Source organism: Lepidochelys kempii, chromosome 3 (assembly GCF_965140265.1).
Source record: "Lepidochelys kempii isolate rLepKem1 chromosome 3, rLepKem1.hap2, whole genome shotgun sequence".
Classification (NCBI taxonomy): Eukaryota; Metazoa; Chordata; order Testudines; family Cheloniidae; genus Lepidochelys; species Lepidochelys kempii.
Genome location: NC_133258.1, coordinates 783370 through 808583, shown reverse-complemented (window position 1 = coordinate 808583; position 25214 = coordinate 783370). Strand labels below are relative to the sequence as shown.

At 55.6% G+C, this 25214-nt stretch overlaps 1 protein-coding gene across 2 annotated transcripts; it reads right to left on the bottom strand.

The window, feature by feature from the left end:
• Positions 1–426: 426 nt before the first annotated feature.
• ZNF513 (zinc finger protein 513) lies at positions 427–14733 on the bottom strand. Of its 2 annotated transcripts, XM_073335413.1 has the most exons (4): positions 14570–14733; positions 11942–12073; positions 2435–3016; positions 427–1904 (listed from the first exon to the last, which is right to left on the bottom strand). In XM_073335413.1, the coding sequence occupies exons 1-4, from the start codon at positions 14607–14609 to the stop codon at positions 1168–1170; spliced, it is 1491 nt and encodes a 496-aa protein (XP_073191514.1). In that variant the 5' UTR covers positions 14610–14733; the 3' UTR covers positions 427–1167. The 2 variants fall into 2 exon arrangements, with proteins under 2 accessions (XP_073191514.1, XP_073191515.1); XM_073335414.1 differs by lacking the exon at positions 11942–12073.
• Positions 14734–25214: the final 10481 nt, after the last annotated feature.

The window sequence follows — 25214 nt, the reverse complement described above, 5'->3', positions numbered from 1 at the left end:
GAGTGCGGGGGTGGCTCCGTTGATGCTGGCCTTGCCCTGGCTGTGGGGCTGGGAGGTGTGTGTGTGTGGGGGGGGAAGCAGCCCAAAGTCCAGCTGGGCCCCTGGCACCTCCCTCTTTGGCTGTCCCAGGGGAGGCTGAGCACCCCCCTGGAGGTCCAGGCCCTGGAGGGCTCTTAACCCAAGTCAGGCCTGAGAGCCAGCAGGAGCAGGGTCCACAGGCCAGCGCTCCCCTGCCCTGCCCTGGGTGCTGTGAGGGCCAGGCACCCAGCAGGCCCAGAGAAGCTTGAGGCCATGTGCCATCAGCCCTTACAGGGCGTGGCACGCCGGCAGGATGGGTGCTGCCGCGTCTCCTTTGCTGGTGCAGGGGGCTCAGTATCGCTCACAACCCCCTGGCCGTGGCCAAGCCCCCCAAAGAGTGAGGCCAGCTACCCAAACTGACTTTAATGCTGTTATACACAATATAAATTACACAGCCTTGAGACGCACCCTGGGTCGGTGGGCCCGGCCAGCCTCCCCATGCCCTCTCTCCCTGCTATACCCAAGGATGCTGGAGGGAAGGGGCCACGCTTGGTGGTCACAGACAGGCTGCCTTGCGGGCTGGTGGCAGCAGCTATGCTGTGCCCCGAGTGCTCGGCCTCCTGGCCCCTGAGCCCCCATTGCCAAGGCGGGGCTGGCCCAGGCTGAAGGGCTCCGAGGAACAGCTGTGTGTGAGTGGGGGGGGGTCTATTCCCTCCCTCAGATAGCAGCTACACACCACTCCCTGCCTTCATGGGGTGCTGCTGGGCCTGCGTCCCACGTGACAGCCCTTCCTGACGCCGGGGAGCTCAGACGGGCGAGGCTGCTGGGCAGCTGTCGTCCTGGCACTGCAGGAAGCAGAGGTGCAGCTGGCCCCAGCCCAGGTTACCGGGCGGCAATGGGTCTGAATTCCTGCTTCCCACCCGAGGCCAGGCCCAGCCGGCATGGGGCGGGGGGAATCTGCAGCACTGCTGGGCCCTGCCCCCCTGGCCGGCCAACCCCCACCCAGCACTCCAGCCCCCTACGGCCAGGCCCTTGCTCCTTGCCATGCCCCCTAGGAAGGGACAGGCCCAGCAAGGCCGTGTCCCCAGGCCGTTGGGCTGGCAGGGGCCACCCCGCCCCACGGAGCAGCCCGTCGGCCCTGGGCCAGGCCTAGGGCAGGGGGGCAGCGGGCGGCGGCAGGGCCGGCCGGGGCTTGGCGGCCGGGGGGCCGGCCCAGCCGGCGGCCGCGGGGCCGTGGACCTTCTGGTGGCGCTTGTAGTTGTCCCAGTGGCCGGTGGTGTAGGGGCAGAGCCGGCAGCGGAAGGGCTTCTCGCCCGTGTGGCGCAGCATGTGCCGCTTGAGGTTCATGCTCTGGTTGCAGCGGTAGCTGCAGAGGCCGCAGCGGAAGGGCTTGTCGCCCGAGTGGGTGCGGCCGTGCCGCTTGAGGTTGGCCAGGTTGCCGCAGGCATAGGCACAGAGCTGGCATTTGTAGGGCCGCTCGCCCGTATGCACCCGCTGGTGCCGCTTGAGGTTGTCCAGGTGGGCGGAGGCATAGGGGCAGAGGGGGCAGGGGAAGGGCTTCTCGCCGCTGTGCGTCTTCATGTGGCGGGCCAGGTGGTTGGGGTAGCGGGTGGCGAAGGGGCACAGGCTGCAGGAGAAGCCCTTGGGGCCGCTCGCGGGCGGGCTGCCGCTCAGCACGGCCAGGCTGCAGCGGCTGCAGACCTGCTCGACCAGGCTCTCGTCCGGCGCCAAGCCGTCAGCCAGCACCAGCCCGCACGTGCGGCAGGTGAAGGGGAAGAGCAGCTCCGGCAGGGCGTCCGCCTCGTCGGCCCGCAGGCGGGCGCAGCCCGGCGGGAGAGGGCTGCCCGCACTGCTCGGGCGCAGGCTCGGCTCCGGCAGCAGCGGCTCTGCAGGACAGGCAGAGGGCAGCTGTGAGACTGGGGGGCGGGGACCTCCCCCCCCACCGTGTCCAGCCCCCTGCTCCCTTCCCCATGCCCTGCGCCTCCCCGCCCAGTCCCCCACAGAACAAATCAAGGGGGGAAGGGCAGCCCCCAGTTCCAATGCTCCTCCCTCAACGCTCCCTGTTCCCCTGGCTGCTGGCCACGGAAATCACGAACGGCGCTCTGGGGACGAAGGCATTGCACAGTCTCCTCCCCAGGGCGCGCGCCAGGTGGGGTAGGAGTGGGCCCAGGAGGGGAAATGCCCCAGCTGCTTGACAGAGCCCTTGGGGCTCAGCGTGTGGGGAGTGGGCTGGGCTCCCAGGCCAGGTCAGCGGAGCTGGGCCTGAGACTTGGCCAGAGACAACTCCGCTCCCCCCAGATCCCACAGAGCCTCACTGGAAGCTCGTGGCCACACCAGGTCCCGGAGGGGCTGGAGTCGGGCTTCTCTGCGGGGCCCTGCAGCCCCACCCTGGAGCTGCCTGCTCCGGCCCCCCTACCTTGGGCCTTGTCCTGGCAGCCGGGCGCCTCCTCGGCCGGGCGATGGCGCAGCATGTGCCGCGTGAGGCTGCGGCTCTGGCTGCAGCGGTACTCGCAGGCGCTGCACTGGAAGGGCTGATCCTGGCTGTGGGTACGCTCGTGGCGCCGCAGGTTGCCCAGGCTGCTGCAGGCGAAGCCGCAGGCCTGGCAGCGGTAGGGCCTCTCGCCCGTGTGCGTGCGCTTGTGCCGGGTCAGGTTCACCAGCTGGGCCGAGGCATAGTCACAGTGCGGGCACTGGAAAGGCTTCTCGCCGTTGTGGGTCTTCAGGTGGCGCTTGAGGTGGCTGGAGTAGTGGGAGGCGAAGGGGCAGAGCTGGCAGGAGTAGACCACACGCTGGCCCTCCTCCCCCGCACACCGAGGGCAGCTCTGCCCCAAGCGCACGGCCAGCTGCAGGCCACACCGGGGGCAAGGCGAGGCTGGGGGGCCAGGCTCCCGCCCCTCCTCGGGGTCACTCTCCACGCTCAGCTGCTGGTAGCTGGAGGAGTAGTCGTCGTCGCTCAGCGAGTAGGCCGGGATGGTGATCTTCCCCACCAGGGAGTCCACTGCAAATGCCGCAGGGAGAGGGGAGCAGTCAGCCCAGAGGCCCCACAGGCCTGAACAGACACCCCCAGCAGCCACCCACAAGCCCCTCCCCTCTGGGCTGGACATAAGAACGGCCAGGCCGGGTCAGCCCCGTGGGCCAGCTAGCCCAGAGTCCTGTCTTCCGCCAGCGGCCGGTGCCCCAGAGGGAATGAATAGAACAGCCATTTTCACGTGAGCCAGACCCTGTCATCAGTCCCAGCATTTGGCAGCCAGAGGCTAGGGGACACCCAGAGTGTGGGGTTGTGTCCTGACCACATTGGCTAATAGCCATTGATGGACCTGTTCTCCAGGAACTTATCTCGTTCTTTTTGACCCGTTATAGTCTTGGCTGTCACAATATCCCCAGGTTGGCTGCGTTGTGTGGAGAAACACTTCCTCCTGTTTGTTTTAAACCTGCTGACTATTCATTTTATTGGTGGCCCCTGGTTCTTGTGTTATGAGAAGGCAAAAATAACACGTCCGTATTTACTTTCTCCACACCTGTCGTGCTTTTATAGACCTCTCTCAGATCCCCCCTTAGTCTCCTCTTTTCCAAGCTGAAAAGTCCCAGTCTTGTTAATCTCTCCTCATGCAGCAGCTGTTCCAGACCCCTCATCATTTTTGTTGCTCTTTTCTGTACCTTTTCCCATTCCAGTATCTCTCTTTTGGGATGCAGCGACCACATCTGCACACAACACTCAAGCAGTGGGCATACCAGGGATTTATATAGAGGCAACGTGATATTTTCTTACTATCCAGCCCTCTCCTAATGGTTCCTGTGTTCTCTTTGCCGTTTTGACTGCTGCTGCACATTGAGGGGATGTTTTCAGAGAACTATCCACAGTGACTCCAAGATCTCTTTCTTGAGTGGTAACAGCTAATTTAGACCCCATCACTGTATATGAAGAGTGGGGATTATGTTTTCCAATGTGCATTACTTTGCATTGAGCGACATTGAATTTCACCTGCCATTTTGCTGCCTAGTCACCCAGTTTTGTGAGACCCCTTCGTAGCTCTTCGCAGTCTGCCTGGGACTTTGCCACCTCAGTGTTTACACCTTTCCCCCCCACATCCTTTATGAATGTGTTGACTGGCTCAGGCCCCACTGCAGGAGCCCCCCCACAATCAGGAATAGCCCTTCATAAGCCCCTCCTCTTGGGGCGGGGCAGGGCCCACCCCCCAGGCCATGGAGGCATTTGCACATGACAGCCCAGCAGACACCAGTTCCCAACAGCTGGGCCTGCCTCTGTGCAACTGCACTGGTTCCCTCTACACCTGCTGGCCAGGCCCTCTAAGAGGCCATTATACCAGCATGAGAGCTGGCAAGGGGGCTGGCTGTACCTGCACTGATCGCCCACCCAGCAGGGTCACCCCATGGCAAGGGCATGGCCAAAGCCAGGCAGCTAAGCTGAGAGAACCGTCCCTGCTGGACAGATGGCAGTCAGGGGCAATGCCAATGGGCTATATGCTGTTAAACTGGCAGCCTGGGCCAAGGGCGCTCCAGGCTTGCATCCAGTGGCCACCAGAGCAGGAGCCAGATGAAGACAGCTGCCCTCCAGGCCCTGAGAGAGGCTGGAGCAGCCCATGACACACACTGGGCCAGCAAGCTTTGCAGCAGTGGGCTCACGGAAATGGCATCTTCCCAGACAGCCCTGCTGCTCTAACAAAGCCGAACCCTTATCTTCTATGATTCATGTCCCTGCAGCTTCCCCAAGTCTCCCCCCACCCCTGAAAACAGATTCAGTAGGGGAGGTGCTTCAGTTTCACCTTTTGCCCACCAGGGGGTGCTGTGGCACCAGAAGAAAAGGCAGCTGGCTCCAGGCTGGAGCAACGAGTCGCAGAGAGGGAGGGGGCAGCTGCTGCCTTCTTATAGTGCTCTGCCTGCAGAGCCAGGTGAGGAGACAGGATGTGAGGGGGACGACCAGAGTGGGGCACGTGAGCCAGTGAAGTGACAGCATTGAGCCAGGGACAGAACGGGAGTGGGGGTGCAGGGACACCTGGGGATGGGGGGGGAAGAGATGGCTGAGCAGGGGTGCAGGGACACCTGGGGACTGGGGCAGATGTGCCTGACTGAATGGGAGAGGTCAGGGGTCAGCCAGGGTCTGCATGGGGAAGCTCCCTAACAACATCCCCCAACCCTGCCAAAAAAACAACAACAACAACAAAAAAAACCCTGTTCCATACTTCTCCCACCCACACCTAACAACCCTCCAGGTTCACTCCCAGGCTCCTGCCCAGCAATTACTTCTCTCTCCCGTTACCCCTGGCTTCCCCCAGCCTTTGCATTGCTTCTGAGGGGTGCGGGAAATACGGTTCTGTGTTGTAATTTAAATGAATTATTATTCAAAGGTCTATATTAATATGCCTAGTAAGGAATCTATTTGTCAAAAAACATTTCCTGAATCTTTTGTGTTGTCAGTATTGTTACAGACATACTTGCTGACAAGTATTTTGAAATCAGTTTCAATTATTTTGGTCATTTGTTATATTGTGTTATTTTGACAAATAAAATGTGCAGAATTTTAAAATACTGCACGCAGAATTTTTAATTTTTTGTCACAGAATTCCACCAGAAGTAGTGTCCCTAACCCTTTAACTGGGACTGGATGACAGGGGATAGATCACTCGATAACTGCTCTGTTCCATTCATTACCTCTGGAGCATCTGTCACTGGCCACTATTGCTCTGACCCAGTATGGCCGTTATGTTCACTTTCTATAATATCAGTCTGGAGTTCCTCTCCTCAACTCCATCCGAGGCCCTCTGACCTTGCTTCCATCCCTTACTCTCCACTGAAACTGCTCTTGCTGAAATCTCTGATGACCTTTCCCTAGCCAAACCTCAGAACCAGCACTCCATCCTCGCCCTCCTTGAGCTGTTAGCTGCCTTTCATACCGCTAACCATGCTCTTCTGCTTGAAGCAGTGTCTTGCCTTGGTTTCCATGACCGTCCTCTCCTGGTTCTCCTACTGCTCCATGTGCTCATTCAGCACAACCTTTGGGGGATCGTCTCTTTCTGGGGGGGGGGTTCCACAGGGCTCTGTGCTTGGTCCCCTTCTCTTCTCCCTGCACACCTTATCTCTGGGTCATCTTATCTGCAAACACACATTCAACTACCATCTCCATTGTGACGGCTCAAAGATCTACTGCTACTCCACACCTGTCTCCTGCCAAACTACGCCTCGGCCTCTCTTGCTGACATCTCCTCGTGGATGCGTAGCCATCAGATAAAGTGCAACATGGCTAAAACAGAGCTTCCTCATCTTCCCCACGTCATCTGCCCTGCCACCTCCTTTCTGGATCGCTGAAGACACCTCCACCATCCAGCTGTCAATCAGGCCCATCACCTGAGCATCGTCTTCGACTCGGACCTCATTCTAGGCCCTCACTTGCAGGCTGTGTCTAAATCTTGCAGATTCTTTCTGCACAACAGCTCTCAGATCCAGCCTAATCTGTTCATCCGCCCAACTAAAACCTTCCGCCAGGCTCACATCTTAGTTACTACAACATCCTGCCCTCTGGCCTTGCAAAGGCAACCGTGTCCCACTCAGATCCATTCGGAATTCTGCTGCAAAGATCTCTGTCCTAGTCTGGCGCCCTCTGACTATGGTGCTCTCTGAATCCCTCCACTGGCTCCCCCTTCTCTACCGCACCAAACCATCTGTGCAGAGCCGAGAAAGCAAAGACAAGCAATCTCTCTCTCACTCGCAGCCAAAGGTCAACTCCTGCAGCTGATCAACCACTAGCACCCACCCGTTACATTTTAAACAAGCACCCCAGTGTTTTCTCCCTGGCTGCCTCTCACTTGGGGAGGTCCCTGAAAAGTTCCACTAAACTCATTACCCTCCTTCGGCACCCGCTTTGCTCTGAGGCCTGTGAAAACTCAGCCCACTGGCCATCATGCTGACCAATACAGTTGCACTGTTCCCTTGTACCCCCACCGTCGTCTGTGTCCACTTCTTGTCTTAGGCCAGAGTGGGCAAACTATGGCCCGCAGGCCACATCCAGCCCACAGGACCATCCTGCCCCGCCCCTGAGCTCCCGGCCGGGGAGGCTAGACCCTGGCCCCTCCCCTGGAGCCGCGCCACTGTGCGGGCAGTGCGGCTTGCGCCTGCCCACCTCCCAGGCTTTCCAATAAGTCTGTCCTGCCACTCTGAGCGGCATGGTAAGGGGGATGGGGGGAGGTGGGGGTTGGATATTGTGCAGGAGGTCCTGGGGGGCAGTTGGGGACAGGGGGCGGTTGGATGCAGTGACAGTTCGGGGCGGGGGGGGGGGAACAGGACGCAGTCAGGAGACAGGGAGCGGGGGGGATGGATGGGGGGGACAGGGAGGTTGGATGGGGACAAGGAGTGGGGGGGGTAGATGGATGGGTCAGGGGTCCCAGGGGGCCTGTCAGGGGGCAGGGGTGTGGATAGGGGTTGGGGCAGTCAGGGGACGGGAAATGGGGGGGTTGGATGGGGGTGGGGTCCCGGGGGGGGGCGGTCAAGGGACAAGGAGTGAGGAGCAAGGGCGGTTGGATGGGTCGGAGGTTCTGAGGGGGGCAGTCAGGGGGTTGGAAGTGGGAGGGGGCGGATGGGGGCAGGGACCAGGCTGTTTGGGGAGGCACAGCCTTCCCTACCCGGCCCTCCATACTGTTTCACAACCCCGATGTGGCCCTCGGGCCAAAAAGTTTGCCCACCCCCGTCTTAGGCAGCCAGCGCTTTGGGACAGGGTGTTCTGGCTGTACAGCCCCTAGTACAATAGGAGCCTGGTCCCTAGCTACGCTCCTTGGCACGATGAGAACACAAATGAATAATACAAAGAGGGGCTATCTTCAAGGACAATGCCCACCCTGGCACAGGAGTCAAAGTAGGTCGCTAAAGGATGGGGGCAGGGCAAACATACTGAGCAATTGGAATTGCTTGAGAAGCTGGGCTCACTAACCCAGCCAAACGTACAATCCTGCATCCAGGGACACAGAGTTACAGCTCGGGGGACTATCCTGAGACCAGAGAGTCACAACAGGACTTGGGTATCTACTCTGACCTCTAACTGACCAAGTGCTCCCAGCGGGACGCTCTACTGGAACAACTGGCTGCGGTGGATTCTCCAGCCCTTGACGCTTTTAGGCCAAGGCTTGGCGTAGGTCTACAAGTGCCACTCCAGCTCTTCTGGAAGTTGAACCCAAGGCAGGAATCACTGGGCGGGTTCTCTGGCCTGCATGATGCAGGAGGTCAGAGTAGATGATCACAATGGTCCCTTCCACCAAGAGAGCTCTGCATCCTCTGCGACTACCCCAGAGAGAGCCCCTGTGCTGCAGGGACCTACATGCGAACCGCTGTGGGTCCAGGCGCAGGGCGGAGAGCAGGCCCACTCGCACAGCAGCGGAGCTCGAGGGATCTGCCCAGGGGAGGCTGAGGGACAGCTCTGGTTAGAGCAGGCCCCAGTGTGACCAGCTCTGGGGAACCTGCCAAGGCTCCTGCACTGTTTAGTAGGGAGGGCCCAGCCCTTGTCCCAGTGCCACGCTGCCAAGCTCTCTTCTCACCCACTGCACTGGGAGCCCACGTAGCGCTTGGCAATGACACCTGCTGAGCCTCAGCCAGACTCCAAACCAAGAGCAGAGGGCTAGCGAGCACCAGGAGGAGACAGAGTTGCATGGCAGTGCGGGGCCAGCAGTCAGACGGGCATCCAGGGCAAGCCCTATCAGCACACCCAGCTGAGCACACGACCCAGCCTCTGCACCACTAACCCCCAGAAACCTTTGCAGCATCATTGCACGTTGCCCCCAGAGACCTTGGAGTGCTCTGCACAGGTCAGAGCCGCTATCTGGTCTGCAGATAGGGGCACGGAGGCACAGAGTGTGGAACTTGCCACAGGTCATTGACAGAGGCAGAAAGACATCCTGGCTGCCAGCCCAGGGCCCCGCCACAGGGACACTGCCTCTTATGGTCACCTGCCTAAATGACGTCTCTGCATCGATCTTCACTGTTGGGGTAATGGAGACTCCTCAAGCAACATTACTCTGCTGATTGGAGCTCAGAGATTGAAGGCCATTGCAACCATCGAGTGTGATCATCTGTAGAACAAGTCCTAGACCCTCCTCCAGGGACTCCTGCATCAAGCCCAGAACTGCTGGCTGAGCCAGAGCAGATCTTCAAAAAAGAAGTGTGCCCAATCTTCTAACTTGTCCCAGGGCTGGAGAAACATCTGCACCTTATTTCCAAGCTGAATTTCTCCAGTTTCAGCTCCCAGCCACTGGCTCTCCTCCTGCCTTTGCCAGACTGAAGAGCCATCTGCTAGGAGAATCTCTTCCCAAGAGAGGTGCTTTTAGATCATGCTCTAGTCACCTCTTCACTTTCCCTTGGTTGAGCTAAATAAACTGAGCTTCTTCAGTCTCTGGCTGCAAAGCAGGCTTTCTAGATCTCAGATCATTCTTGTGGCTCTTCACTGAATTCCTTCCAATTCATCAATATCCTGTCTGCAGCGTGGGCGCAGCATCCAGTGACGGTTTCACTAATGCCACACACAGAGGTAATACCACCTGCCGGCTCACACATCCAAGGATCACGTTAGCCTCTTCACTGCAGGGTGGCCCTGGGAGCCGATGATCAGCTGGCCCACAAGTCATTTCCTGAGTCCCTGCTTTCTGGGAAGCTCCTCTGGCTCGTGAGCAGGATGATGCTCTGTGCTGGTAGATAGACAGCCTTGCATTTGGCGGTGTTAGAGACAGATGATGTTGAAAGGACACCTGTTGCTGCAGGATCCCACTGACGCCTGGCATGGCCCTGTGAGGATGCCAGGACCAGGGAGTTCTGCTTGGTGCATAGACATGACTTCATTTAAAACATACATTACAAATGCGTAGCTGGGAGGTACAGCTCTGAGAAGCCAGGAATCCATCTATCTTCTAAGGGTTTTATACAGCCACGCATAGCACCCGCTGAGCATCTTCCACGCCAGCTCAACAGCTCCAGCTGCACTCTCAGGGATTCTCTTTTCAGGGCCAGGACTCTGCTTGGGGCAGGTCTGGGGGAGTTGGGCGCGGGTGGGAAGAGAGGAGGGTGTTCCACCTGTGTTCCTTCTGACAGAGGAAGGCTTGGCACATTTCCTAGATGACTGGAGGTCACATTCCCCTGATCTCTTCTAGAATTTTGTTCCTTGGCCAGGTCCCCTCCACCGCAAATGCTCTGCCACGCTGTTCCTGCACTCTGATCTGCACTGGCCCAGAAGAGCACAGCTCTTGGGGTGGTTCATAGATAAATTTGGTCTGTGATGTGCCTAGGGCTTGATCCATTGGAAGTACAGAGCTGGAACTGCCTGGACACCTGACTGCCCCCGAGCACATGCATGACAGTAGTCTGCAGCTACAGAAGCATGTGCTGTTTTACCAAGGGATTGTGTCTCATTCAGTGCACAGAATGAATGGACAGGGAATGAGGCAGCTGTTCAATATTTCTGTTTATCCTCTTAATTCAGCACATGAGCCACGGCCTCATTTACTGCACACCATCCAGACATGGAATGACTGACTGCTCCCGGGCTTGTGTGTGTTACTTATCCCTGGAGTTCTGGAGCCCAGCAAGCATTCCTTCACCCCCCATTTTACAAACAGGGATCCGGGGCACAGGCAGGCTCCTGGCTGATCGGTGCTGGGTTTGCTGCACTGACATAGCTGTGTGGCCAACCCTGGTCAGCACAGGAGTGCAGCACATACACCGAAGGTCACTGCCCGCAGCCCCAGGGCAGGAAGGGAATCCAGATCTTTGGGGTCTGTCCATCCAGGCTGCCTCCACCAGCACACTCCTGGCTCCGCCACCCGGCACAGGACTTGCAGCAGCCTCAGGCCCATTTCCCCACAGCCCTGCCTGGCGAACTCGCCACGGCCTTGCAGCGACAGGTAGCACGTGACGCCGTCCCTAGTTATGGGCCATCGCAACCCACGTGCATGAAGGGCACCCAGGCGACTGTAGTGCTCTCATATCTTGACTTCGTCCACGTGCTCTCGCGGTCTCTCTCTCTCTCTCGACTTGCCTGTGCTTTTTACAGTGACGAACAAAGCCCCTCCCAGAGGCCAGGCAGCTCAGCCCCCCACCCAGCCCGTTTCATAAGGAAGAAAGCAGGCCTGCTCCTGGGCCCTGCCTCGCTCGGAAGGCACCATCACAGACCCTGCCTTTCCTCTGCACAGAGCTCAGCGGTCGTGCACGTGTCCCACAGGAACCCGGGCTACCTCCGAGGGAGTGGAGCCCCCACCACATGGCAGTACAAGAGCCCAGAGCAAGGGGTCAGAGCCACCCCATCCCCCTCTCACCCGACCTAGGCAAGCGCCAGCCCTGCCTCCACGTGGGTCCCAGGGTTGCAGCTAATCAGGCACCTGGGCAGCGTGAGGGCAGATAAAAGTCGATGCAGCCAAGGGTGGGTGAGGCACATGCCCTGCCCAGCCTCTCCCCACCCAGAGTCTCAGGGGACACACGTAGGGGTGCTGGGTCCTGCGGGTAGTGCTCCCTTATGGCCCCAGGGGGCTCTGGGGACAGAACTTCACAGCTCCCGCTCCCCCAGAAGCCCTAGCAGCAGCCGTTGGGCACGACAGAGGTTCCCCATCCTGCTTGAGATGGAGGTGACTGCAGCGAGGGGCCTGTGCCAGGTCCCCAGGACCAACTTCCTCCCCAAAACTGCAAGCACAGGGCCAACTCCCTCCCCTCTTTCCTCCCTCAATTAGCAACAACAGTTGCTGCCTGGACTACCAGCCTCCCAGTGCCCAGCAGAGAGCACAGGCCAGCTGGCTCGCCAGCCACTCCCTCCTCCTGAGTGCAGGTCCTGCACTCGGGTCTAGCGGAGAGCTACCCTCACCCAGCTCCAATGAAGCAAGCTCCCGTTTCACTGCAGGCCTACAGGGTCCCTCTGGAAAACACACGCAGCCCACAGACAAACCTTCCGAGTCTTTCTCAAAGCCCATGATCCTGTCGCTGCTGTCCTCAAACTCCAGGTCCTGGCCCAGCAGCAGGTCACTCTGCAGCACCAGGCCCCCTCCTGGCGTCTCCTCAAGAGTGTCTTCAGTGTCCACTGCAACACACGGAGCGCCAGCCAGTTACTGCTGGGGCACAAGGAAATGCGCTATCACAGGCTGAGGACTTGAGCGCCCAGCTCTCTTCTTTGCCGCCGCGCAACCATGGGAGGCACGGGAAATGGACGTTACTCTAGTGTCTGGGAGCCCGGGCTGGGCCCAGGCAGCTGCGCCCAGCCACATGGGGAGCCGTGGCTTCGGCAGTGGCTCCAGGGAGAGTCCTCCACATGCTACCAGCTGCATGTGAAGTGCCCTCCAAGCCTCCCATCATACAGCACGGAGAAAAAGGTGAAACCCACAGTCCCAATGCCCCTCCTCAGGCTGCCTTCAGCGTCACGGATCAGAGCTCCCACAGCACGCAGGGGAACTAGGCAAGACAAGGGAAGACTGGGGCAGCAGAGTGAAACAAATGCAGGCACCTCCCTTTCCCCATGCAGCAGGGACTTCACACCCGCTTCCTGCGTGAAGAGAAAATTATACCCAAGGGGACTGGAGAAGCACTGATAGCCAGTAGAGGAGCCAGCCGCCCAGCCAGGCCTGCAGGGTGGAGCTCACCAATGCCCTCAGGCCACTCTGCAGGGCAGAAGCACTGCAAGTAAAAGGTCCAGGCACACCCCCGCACTCCAGCAGCCAGCGACAGCAAAGGGCCTAGCCAGCACTGTGACCACCTACACACAACTAGCGTTGCTGGTCCCAACAGGGTGGGGAACTTGGCAAGCTCTGTCCCCACATCCCAAAGCCTAATGCCTCTGCAGACAAGCCACAACGCTGCCGGGAGACTCAGGTGACCAGATTAGGTTTCACTGCACCAGGGAGTTGCCAGTGTAGTCCAGGGGACGCTGAGCACAGCTGGGTGGTGGGAGAGAGATTGTGCTGGCTTGTGTGAGCCCCGGGATGTGCAGCTTTCGCCCCACTACAGTCCTGACCTAGCCCAACGTCTACGGCCTCTGAGCCACGCCAGCTATCCAGCCTTCACCGGCTCGCTCCCTTGGTGCTGGTGGGGAACTGAAACCCAAAGCAACTGGCCCAGGGCCACACAGGGAGCCCATGGCAGAACACAGACTGGCTCCCAGGACAGCACCCCGCCCATGCAAGTTATTCCACCAAAGCCCATTGGTGCTCAGGTCAGATGTTGGGTTCTGCCATTCCACACACCCTTCAGGTGTTCAGGAGACCCTTCAGGCCTTCAGGAGAGGAGCCTGGAGCCATCTGCCTTGTATATTTCACTGGGAGGGGAGGAAGAACAGCTTCCCTGCTGGCTACTCCCCACCTGCTAAGAAATCAGAGATTCTGCTGCCCGAAAGGAACCGCTCACACAGCTCCTCTACCAGGGCTGGGGAGCTGCCCACGTATTCCCCCCTCCCGCCCCCGATACCCCCCTAGAGCTCTATCCCAGGCTATGGCTGCACCATGAGCTAAGACTGAGATTCCCTTGCTCAGGCTTTCAGAATATAAACAGCCGTGTGGCCGCAGCGGCATGGCCTGGCTGTGCCAAGTCCATGCCCGAACGTTTCAGCTGTACCTCTGCGGCCGCTGCCCATGCTCCTGCAGCTGGGCTGTGACCTACACTCATGCTAACTTGCTGAGAGCTGGAGCGAGTACAGGACCAGGGGAATCGTCGCCGCACGCTCCTCAGAAGGGAGTGGGGACGTCCCTAAGGGGAGCTTCCTAACAGACCCAATAGGGTCTCCTCCTCCGAGAGGAGAGCTGACCGAGGTCCAGCGTAAGGGAAATGGACAGGACTGAAAGCTGAATGCGCGAGGGTCTGGGGACTGCCTGCGCCTAGATGGGGGGCCGCCTCCCAGTGCCCTACTGCTATGGGCACACGGCACCCCTGGGCACAACGGGATCCTTGGGGTCCGCCGCAGCACCTGGCGCCTCGTGTCCCGGCCTCCCCCCTCGGACCGGCAGCGCTGCGCTTGGCTAACGGAGGTTGCAGCCGGGGGCACCGACGCGCCCTCCGGGGCTGCTCTGATGCCGCCTCACCCCAGCGCTCCCCCGGGGAGAAGCCTCCGCTCGGTTCCCGGGACCCAGGCGGGGTCAGACCGATGGTCCAGCCAGCCCGGTGCCCGGCCCAGGGGTGCCCGGCCCAGGGGTGCCCGAGGGAACGGACAGAGCCGGGCAACGACCGAGCCAGCCACAGCTCCCGTCCCTGACCAGAGGGGACAAAAGCCATGGAGGGACCCCAACAGCTGCGTGCTACTCCCCGCCCCAGGGCCTCCCCCCGCCCCCACGGCCCCCCCCGGGGCCTCCCCTTCCCGCGCCCCCCCAGGGCCTCCCCCCGCCCCCACGGCCCCCCCCGGGGCCTCCCCTTCCCGCGCCCCCCCCGGGGCCTCCCCACGTCCCCTCCCCCCCAGGGCCTCCCCCCGCCCCCACGGCCCCCCCCGAGGCCTCCCGTCCCGTCCCGTCCCCTCCCGGGGCCTCCCCCCGCGCCCCCTACCCGGGGCCTCCCCCCCCACGCCGGGCCCCCCCGAGGAGACCCGACCCCCCCCCACCTTTCACGGGCTGCGGGTGTCGCTGCTTCCGGCGGGGCATCGTGTCCGGCTCCAGCCCGACCCCGGCCCCGGATCCGGCTCCGCCGCGCCGCCCCCGCCGCTCATGGGCCCCGCGGCTCGGAGCGGCCGGTGGCTCCGGCCCCACTTCCGCTTCCGGCCGCGGGGGGCGCTGGGAGCCGCGGGGCCCTTCGGGGAAAGGCGGCCGCCGTGACGTCATCGGCGCGCCCACTGCCCGGGGCGGAAGCGGGGCGGGGCCGGGGGAAGGGGATCGGGGGGCGGGGCTACCGGGGGAAGGGCGAGAAGGGGATGGGGGGGGTTGGCGGGGAGCGGGGTTACCAGGGGCAGGGGGGGAAGGGGAACGGGGCGGTGTTGGCGGGGGTGGGGGTGAAATGGAGGGGGGCGGGGGGGTTACCAGGGGCAGGGGGGGAAGGGGAACGGGGCGGTGTTGGCGGGGGTGAAATGGAGGGGGGCGAGGGGGAGCGGTGTTGGGGGTGAAATGGAGGGGGGCGAGGGGGAGGGGTGTTGGGGGTGAAATGGAGGGGGGCGGGGGGATCGGGGGGGTTACCAGGGGCAGGGGAGCGGGGCGGTGTTGGCGGGGGTGGGGGTGAAATGGAGGGGGGCGAGGGGGAGGGGTGTTGGGGGTGAAATGGAGGGGGGCGGGGGGATCGGGGGGGTTACCAGGGGCAGGCGGGGGCGCTGCAGGTTGGTCCCTGGGGCGATTAAGGCCGGGCCTGGGGGTGACACGAGCACATCAAGCCCCGCATTGCTTGGCCGCAGCTTCGTCCCCCCGGCGCGGGCTGCCGCTTCCAGGAGACCCCGAGTGTGTTGGGGCGTTTCTGGGGCGCCGGCTGCCGCCCAGGGGAGCCCAGCCCTGGCAGAGCCGCAGGGCAGGCCACGGGAGGTGCAGAACCCAGAGGGGGAGACTCTGTGCCTGTGCCGGAAGCAGGACGCCTGTGCCCCAATCTGGGGCGCTGCGGGGGCCCCCCAGGCTACAGGGAGCACTTAAGAAAGACAAGGACGTTGAGGCAAAGAAACCCGGGAGTTCCCCCCAGCCTGTACTGACACTGCCGGGGCGGGGGGGGAAAGAGCTGCGCCTTGCTGCTAATCCAGACCAGGCACGATCCCAGGCTGCGGGCCTGGCGCAAACTGGTCATCGAAGCAGCCGTCTGTCCATGGGCCCAGCTGCTCCCTCCCAGGGAGTTTGGGTAGGAAATGGCTGAGCAAACTATCCGATGCAGGGAGGCCCACAAAAGCTTATGCTCAAATAAATTGGTTAGTCTCTAAGGTGCAACAAGTCCTCCTGATCTTTTTGCGGCCACAGGCTAACACGGCTGCTATTCTGAAACCTAACAGATGCATCCTCTCACTAAAGGCAGCCACTGTTCCAGAGGACAGAGAGTGGCAAATGTATTTCCTAATTCAAAAAAATTCTCTAGAGTTGATTCTGAGACTTACATGGCAGGCAGCCTTACATCACTACCAGGTGATTTGGTTGAAATGATCATTAACAGAACAAAATGCTTGGATGATCATGACCCAAGAGCCCCTAACCAGCTCACTTTCAGCAAGGCTGTTCAAATTCTTTGAATGGGTCAGTAAAATACTTGCTAATGGGGAATTAGTTGACCTAATTTATTAAGCGAGACAAGGAGGTAATAACTTTTACATGACTAACTTCTGTTGATGAGAGAGACAAGCTTTCTCCCTCCAGGAGCTCCGTGTATCTCAAAAGCTTATTTTTCTCACCCACAGAAGTTGATCCAATAAACGATATTCCCTCACCCACCTGGAGTCTCACTCATATCCTAGGACTAAAAGGGCTGCAATGACACTCCCTATAAAAGATTTTTGTAACAGACTCATATCCCTGCAGGTAACTGGGCCCTTGGGGTCAGTCATGGCATTGTAGATGCTTTTCTTAATCCCCACTCCCCGGGTGTTTCCAACAAGTTTAAGATAAGCTTTGTATCTAAGGTTTCAGAGGGGTAGTCGTGGTAGTAGAAATTAGTATGGGGGAAAATTAGTTTTTGTAATGACCCATCCACTCTCAGTCTTTATTCAGGCCTAATTTGATGCTGTCCAGTTTGCATATTAATTCCAGTTCTGCAGTTTCACATTGGAGTCTGTTTTTGAAGCTTTTTTGTTGAAGAATTGCCACATTTAGGTCTGTTATTGAGTGACCAAAGAGATTGAAGTGTTCTCCGACTGGTTTTTGAATGTTATAATTCCTAATGTCAGATTTGTGTCGATTTATTCTTTTGCTTAGAGACTGTCCGGTTTGGCCAATGTACGTGGCACAGGGGCATTGCTGGCACATGATGGCATCTATCACATTGGTAGATGTGCAGGTGAACGAGCCCCTGATAGTGTGGCTGATGTCCCTTGAATAGATATGCGGACAGAGTTGGCACAGGGACTTGTTAGTGTCTTTATTGTGTGGTGGGTGTAGTTGCTGGTGAGTATTTGCTTCAGGTTGAGGGGGGCTGTCTGTAAGCGAGCACTGGCCTGTCTCCCAAGGTCTGTGAGAGTGAGGGATCGTCCTTCAGGATAGGTTGTAGATCCTTGAGGATGCGTTGGAGAGGTTTTAGTTGGGAGCTGAAGGTGATGGCTAGTGGTGTTCTGTTATTTTCTTTGTTGAGCCTGTCCTGTAGGTGACTTCTGGGTACTCTTCTGGCTCTATCAATCTGTTTCTTCACTTCAGCAGGTGGGTACTGTAGTCGTAAGAATGCTTGATAGAGATCTTGTAGGTGTTTGTCTCTGTCTGAGGGGTTGGAGCAAATGCGGTTGTATCGTAGAGCTTGGCTGTAGACAATGGATCGTGTGGTGTGATCTGGGTGAAAGCTGGAGGCATGTAGGCACGCATAGCGGTCAGTAGGTTTCCGATATAGGGTGGTGTTTATGTGACCATTGCTTATTAGGACCGTAATGTTGAGGAAGTGAATCTCTTGTGTGGACTGGTCCAGGCTGTATTTTTCACTCCATGCATCTGGTGAAGTAGGTTTTAGCCCACGAAAGCTTATGCCCAAATAAAATGGTTAATCAGAGGTGCCACATGGACTCCTCATTGTTTCTGTATCTAAGAATACCCCTTAATTCAACAAGGAATCCATCAAACAAAAAAAAGAAACCACTTCACCAGGGGCTCTGGTCCCACTAAGCGCTCCTGTTGACAGTCTCTGAATCCTTGTTTAAAGCAAGAAGCTTCCTAGAGTGGGATACAGCAGTCTTGCTATTATCCGTAGATGAAGAACCCCCCTTCTCTTCCCTGGAGCTGGGTCAGCAGCAACAGCCTTTGCAGTGATCTCCTTCCTTCTCCACAGGTTCTGCCTCTGGATCGACCCTCCCTGAATTCTGAAAAAAACTCTGGTAGGCCCAGGTGCTCATTTACCAGTTAAGCCCTAGAGCGCTAGCTGGGCAATCAGTTCCCCTCAGGCTGGCTCACCAGCATTAGTCATAGGGAGACTGGACCCAGCTTCCTTCCTTCCTAAAATTGGAGACACACAAGCAGGAAGATAATGATTGGGGCTGGGGCACTTTACTTCTGAGGAGAGGCTGAGGGAACTGGGATTATTTAGTCTGCAGAAGAGAAGAGTGGGGGGATTTGATAGCTGCCTTCAACTACCTGAACAGGGGGTTCCAAAGAGGATGGAGCTCGGCTGTTCTCAGTGGTGGCAGATGACAGAACAAGCAGCAATGGTCTCAAGTTGCAGTGCGGGGGGAGATCTAGGTTGGATATTAGGAAACACTGATATTAGGAGGGTGGTGAAGCACTGGAATGGGTTCCCTAGGGAGGTGGTGGAATCTCGTTCCTTAGAGGTTTTTAAGGCCCGCCTTGACAAAGCCCTGGCTGGGATGATTTAGTTGAGGATCGGTCCTGCTTTGAGCAGGGTGTTGGACTAGATGACCTCCTGAGGTCTCTTCCAACCCTAATCTGCTATGATTCTATGATCTGCAGATGACACAAAAGGATTAGGCTAGTCAGGACAGAGAGGGCTCTGAGGAAATTCAAAATGAAGCTCATAAATGCAAAGTAATGCACCTTGGAGGGAGCCATTTAAACTACTTTTACAGGCTTCTAAATTAACTGCATTAACTCAGAGGGGCCTGGGCATCCCTGGGGGTAGCTCAGTGAGACCAGGCTTAATGTGCAGCTGCAGTCAAAAAAGCAAACAAGATCAGAGTGCAGAAGGAAAGGGCCAGAGAATAATGAAGAGAAATTCCTAATGCCTTGTATCAATCAACGGTGTGGCCCCATCGGACATGGTTTGCAGTATCAATCCCCTCGTCTCAGACATGGTATTGCAGAGCGAGAGGGGGCTCTGAGGCAGGTGATGCCTGGGAAAACTTCTATGGAAAGAGATTGAGAAGATTGGGATTGTTACCTTGGAAAGGTGATGAATGGGAGGCAGCAGAAGTATTTAAAACTGAATGGTCTAGAGAAGGGAGACGGGGAGCGTCTCATAAGAAGGGGAAATTTGGTGACATTAAAAAGTGGGAAATAAACTGATTTAAAAACACTTTTCCATGTTTATTATTATTTGTATTCCCATAGTGTCTAAGAGCCAGTCACAGACCAGAATCCACTGTACCACACACTATGGAAAGGGCACAGAATGATAGGCTTTGCCCCCAAAGACTTTACAGTGTTGACCTATGGAACAGACTGCCACAGGAAGTCATTGAGGCCAAGAACTTGATAACATTCAAAAAAGGACTAGAAGTTCCTGTGGTTACCAAGAATGTTCAGAGTTCTCATAATTAATGAGAACAGAATTCTGGCAGAGATATTAAACCTCCTGCTTCAGGGCTCAAGCCAATCTTTGACTATTAGAGACCAGGGTGAGACCCCTAATGTAGAGGGCAAGTTACCCCCCATCTGCAACTTCTTCCACTTCCTCTTCCCTTTATCGTCCCATCAGCTGGGGTTGGGTCATTGCGCAAGCCTCTGCCAGCTTCATCTCTCCGAGATGGCACTAAGGTCTTCCTGCCTTCTTTGATGCAATCCATCCATTGCTTCCTCAGATTCCTTGGCATCTCTTCCTTACCACTTTCTCCTGTCATGCTGTTTTCACCAGGTCCCCTCCATTCATCCTGTGCATGTGACTCCAACATGGTCACACCTGGATTTTATCAGCCACCTCATGGACTTTGACTTCCATCCTAATATTCTCATTTTGAAATCTGTCTCTATTATTCTTTTTAATAGCATAAAGCCAGCTCATCTCATGCCTGCAGGTGTAGGATCTGCTGTCTCTTTTCTGCACCCTACAGCACTGAAGGAGCACCATTGTTCTGCACGCTTGGGCTTTCGGGCTCAATTGTGTACACCTGTCATACACAACCCCTGACGGGTTGTTCCAGCACATCCCAGTCTGGCCTACAGCTCCTGCTCAGTCACACCATCTTCCATGACCCAGCCACCAAGCTGGCCGAACTGGTCCGTCTGGTTTAATCATACTCAGTTAATCTCTAGGTCCAGTTTCCCTCTACTGACCCACATGACCTCAGTCTTGGTTGTGCTCGTTTTCATCCCAGGCCTGCTTAGCTGGTCATACCACTGGCTTGCTATTTCCTTCAGATCTTCTTTGGAAAACACCTTTATAGCCATATCGCCTGCACACAGGATCTTCTCACCTTTGCCCCAGTGTCCTGCTGACCTAGTCCATCAGTATCACAAGCAGCAGTGGACACACAGCTGACCCGGGATGCAGTCTCACTTTAGCTTTGAAGGGGCCAACGGCTGGTACAGGCCTCACGGCTACTCAGAACCAGGCTTCATTTGACCCATAGATGGGGGTTGAAGTCAGAGTTTTCCTTCTTCTAGATAGGCTGGGGCTCTTCAGCCAGGGAGCACATCTGCCCTGAGCGCTCTGGTTATTTTTAAAGGGCTCTGGATACAGGCCTGTCACACACCCACTTTTGGAGAGATCCCCTCTGCCCCATGTATGCCAGTGCAGGCTGTCAGAGACACTGGCCTTCTATAGGTGCTGGGATCTCATCCCACCCCACCCAACAGCCCTTGGACTAGGGGGTTCTGATGCCTTCCTCAGCAAGTCCTGTGTTCCAGTGCTTGGACCCACAGAATCCAAGGCCAGTGAGCAGAGTTGGGCCCCTACAGAGATTCCCAGTAAGCTGAGCAGGGAGCCGCCTAATCTAGCCCGGAGGGACATGCCAAGGCAGGGGATTGGACCTAGGCCCCCCTCTGCCATTGCTTGGGGCCTCTAGGCACCGGCATCCACCTAGGATGCTTGGTCGTGCCCCTCTCCTGGAGTTCAGTGTCTGAGCCAGGCCAGCCCCGGTCATGGCAAACCAGAGACACCCAGTGACTGAGGCACCTGCTGGAAGGGGGGCCGGAGTCAAGTGCCTCAGCTGCCCGATTTGACCCCAGGTCTCCTGTCTTGGCAGTAGGCCATGGGTGTTCTGGGCAGGCTGCCTTGGGCTCTGCTGTACAGCCGAGCTACTGCTGGCCCAGACAGGGCCCTGCGGCCTGGTAAGGGGACGCTCCGCCCAGCGGTCCAGGTGCTGATGGACATTGGGTATTGATTCAGCATGGGGCTCCTGGGCACTGCCTGGCACACGCAGTACGAGCCCCACTGGCCTGGGGATGCTCAGCCTGAGGCTGGCTGGGGGCTTTGGCTTGCAGCCAGCCCTCAGCACTCTTGCCCCGGGGCTGGGGGGGGACGACCCACATTACTCAATGCTGTGCAACCAGTGCACCCCTCCCCCCCAGTGGGGCAGAGGCACTTGGCTGGCAGGAGCAGCACATTCAGCAAAGGAAGCAGTGTCCCCCATCCCTCTGGCCCCCACCCCACACACTGCTCATGGCTAGAAGTGGTGTCCATTGTTTACAGTTTAGTTCAATGGCTCTCAGCACCCCCACTGTACAAATTGTTCCAGAGCCCCTGACAATGCGTGTTGCATTGCAAAGGGCACCATGTCACCCGTGTCTCCTTGAGTGCTTCCAGAGGCCCTGAAGGCCCCACACCAGATCAGACGACAGAGAAACTGGGTGAAATGAAGATAATCAATGGGACACAGTAACACCAGGATATAAAGATATATAGGAATGATGACGTAGAAGGGGTAGTGGCACTATTTGTTAACGAAAGCATAGAATCCAATAGAGTAAAAATCTTAAATGAATCAAACAGTGCCACAGAATCTCTAGGGACAGAAATTCCATGCTTCAACAATAGAATGTAGAAGCAGGAACAGACGGCTGACCCCCCCCCCCCCCCCCCGATGGTGACAGTGATTGTGAAATGCTCATAAGAGAGGCTACAAAATGGGAAATGACGGCCTAGGAAGGAGTACTGCGGTAAGGGATCTTGGGGTCATAGTGGATCAAAAGCAAAATATGAGTCAACAGTGTAACGCTTGCAAAAAAAAGTGAACATCATTCTGGGATGTATTAGCAGGAGTGTTGTAAGCAAAACACAAGAAGTTACTCTTCCGCTGTACTCCACTATGATTAGGCCTCAGCTGAGTATTGTGTCCAGTTCTGGGCACCATATTTCAGGAAAGATGTGGACAAATTGGAGAAAGTCCAGAGAAGGGCAACAAAAACTATTAAAGGTCTAGAAAACATGATCTATGAGGGAAGATTGAAAAAACTGGGTTTGTTCAGTCTGGAGAAGAGGAGACTGAGAGGGGACATGATAGCAGTTTTCAAGTACATAAAACGTTGTTATAAGGAGGAGGGAGAAAAATTGTTCTCCTTAACCTCTGAGGATAGGACAAGAAGCAATGGGCTTAAATTGCAGCAAGGGCAATTTAGGTTGGACATTAGGAAAAACTTCCTGTTAGGGTGGTTAATAAATTTCCCAGGGAGTTTGTGGAAACCATCATTGCGGGCTTTTAAGAGCAGGCTGGACAAACCTCTGTCAGGGATGGTCTAGAAATACTTAGTCCTGCCTTGAGTGCAGGGGACTGGACTAAATGACCTCTCGAGATCCCTTCCAATCCTACAACTCTATGAAAAACAGAAAACTCAATAATAATGGGGGATTTCAACTATCCCCATATTGACCGGGAACGTGTCACCTCAGGACAGGACACAGAGATAAAATTTCTAGACACCATTAATGACTCTTCCTTGGAGCAGCGAGTCCTGGAACCCACAGGGGGAGAGGCAATTCTTGATTTAGTCCTAAGTGGCACACGGGATCTGGTCCAAGCAGTGATGATAGCTGAACCGCTCAGTATTAGTGACCACAACATAATTAAATTGACCATCCTGTGGGGGTGAGCGGAAATACCACAGCAGCATTTAACCTGAAAAAGGGGAACTACATAAAAAAGAGGCGGCTAGTTAAACTGTAATTAAAAAGAACTGTCACAAGAGTGAAATGCCTATGAGCTGCATGGAAACTTTTAAAAACACCGTAACAGAGGCACAAATTAAATGTATACTCCAAATTAAAAAAAAAAACAAAAAAACCAACCCTGGCTAAACAACAGAGTACAAGAGATGGTAAGAGACAAAAAGGCATCCTTTGAAATCTGGAAGTCAAATCCTACTGAGGAACACAGAAAGGATAAACTTTGGCAAGTCAAGTGTAGAAGTATAATTAAGCAGGCCAAAAAAGAATTTGAAGAGCCTGCCAAACAATCAATGGGCTCACTGGATGATTGAGGTGCAAAAGAAGCCCTCAAGGGAGACAAAGTCATAGCGGAGAAGCTAAATTAATTCTTTGCATCAGTCTTCACTGCAGAGGACGTGAGGGAGAGTCCTACACACGAACCATTCTTTTTAGATGACAAATCTGAGGAACTGTCCCAGATTGAGGGGTCAATAGAGGAGGATTTGGAACAAATAGTTAATTTAAATATTAATATGTCACCAGGGCCAGATGGTATTCACCCAAGGGTTCTGAAGGAATTCAAATATGAGGTTTCAGAACTACTAGGTGTAATATGTAATCTCTCTCTTAAATTAGCCTCTGTACCAGATGACCGACGGGTAGCTAATATAATGCTGATTTTTTAAAAAGGCTCCAGAGGTGATCCCGATAATTACAGGCCAGTAAGCCTAACTTCAGTACCAGCCAAATTGGTTGAAACTATAGTAAAGAACAGAATTATCAGACACACAGATAAACACGATTTGTTGGGGGAAAAGTCAACATGGCTCTTGTAAAGGGAAATCCTGCCTCACCAATCTATTAGAATTCTTTGAGGGGGTCAACAGTCACTTGAACAAGGGGGATCTGCTGGATATAGTGTACCTAAACAAAGTCCCTCACCAAAGGCTCTTAAGCAAAGTAAGGAGTCAAGGGGTAAGAAGGAAGGTCCTCTCATGGATTGGTAACTGGTTAAAAGTTAGGAAACAAAGGGTAGGAATAAATGGTCAGTTTGCACAGCGGAGAAAGGTAAAAGGCAGGGTCTCCCAGGGCTCCGTACTGGGACCAGCGCTGTTCAAGAGTCATAAATAATCTGGAAAAAGGGGCAAACAGTGAGGTAGCAAAACTCACAGACAATACCAAATTACTCTAGATAGTTAAGCCCAAAGCTGACTGTGAAGAGTTACAAATGGATCTCACAAAACTAGGTGACCAGGCAACAAAATGGAAGATGAAATTCAATGTTGTCAATGCAAAGTAATGCACATTGCAAAATATAATCCCAACTCTACATACAAAATGATAGGGTCTAAATTAGCTGTTACATCTCAATAGAGAGATCTTGGAATCATCGTGGAAAAAATCTGCTCAGTGTGCAGCGGCAGCCAAAAAAGCAAACAGAACGTTAGGAACCATTAGGAAAGGGATAGATAATAAGGCAATAAATAACAATGTCACTATGTAAATTCATGGTATGTCCATACCTTGAATACTGCCTGCAGTTCTGGTTGTCCCATCCAAAAAAAAAAAAAAAGATGTATGAGAATTGGAAAAGGTTCAGAAAAGGGCAACAAAATTGATGAGGTGTTTGGATCAGCTTCCCTATGAGAAGAGATTAAAAAGACGGAACTATTCAGCTCGAGAAAGAGACTAACAGGGGATAGGATAGAGGTCTATAAAATCATGACTGGTGTCGAGAAAGTGAATAGGGAAGTGTCATTACACAAAGTAAAACTATTTCCCCATGTTTATTTCCCCCCACCACCACACACTGTTCTTCACACATTCTTGACAACTGCTGGAAATGGCTCACCTTGATCATCACTACAAAAGGTCCGTGTGTGTCCCCCGCCGCTCTCCTGCTGGTAATAGCTCACCTTAAGTGATCACTCTGGTTACAGTGTGTATGGTAACACCCATTGTTTCCTGTTCTCTGTGTATATAAATCTCCCCACTGTATTTTCCACTGCATGCATCCGATGAAGTGGGCTGTAGCTCACGAAAGCTTATGCTCAAATAAATTTGTTAGTCTCTAAGGTGCCACAAGTACTCCTTTTCTTTTTGCTGATACAGACTAACACAGCTGCTACTCTGAAACCTGAGTAGGGAATTGTTATTTACCCATCACATAACACAAGAACTAGGGGGTCACCAAATGAAATTAATAGGCACCAGGTTTAAAACAAACAAAAGGAATTATTTCTTCACACTATGCACAGTCAACCTGTGGAACTCATAGCCACTGGATGTTGTGAAGGCCAAAAGTGTAACTGGATTTAAAAAAGAACTAGATAAGTTCATGG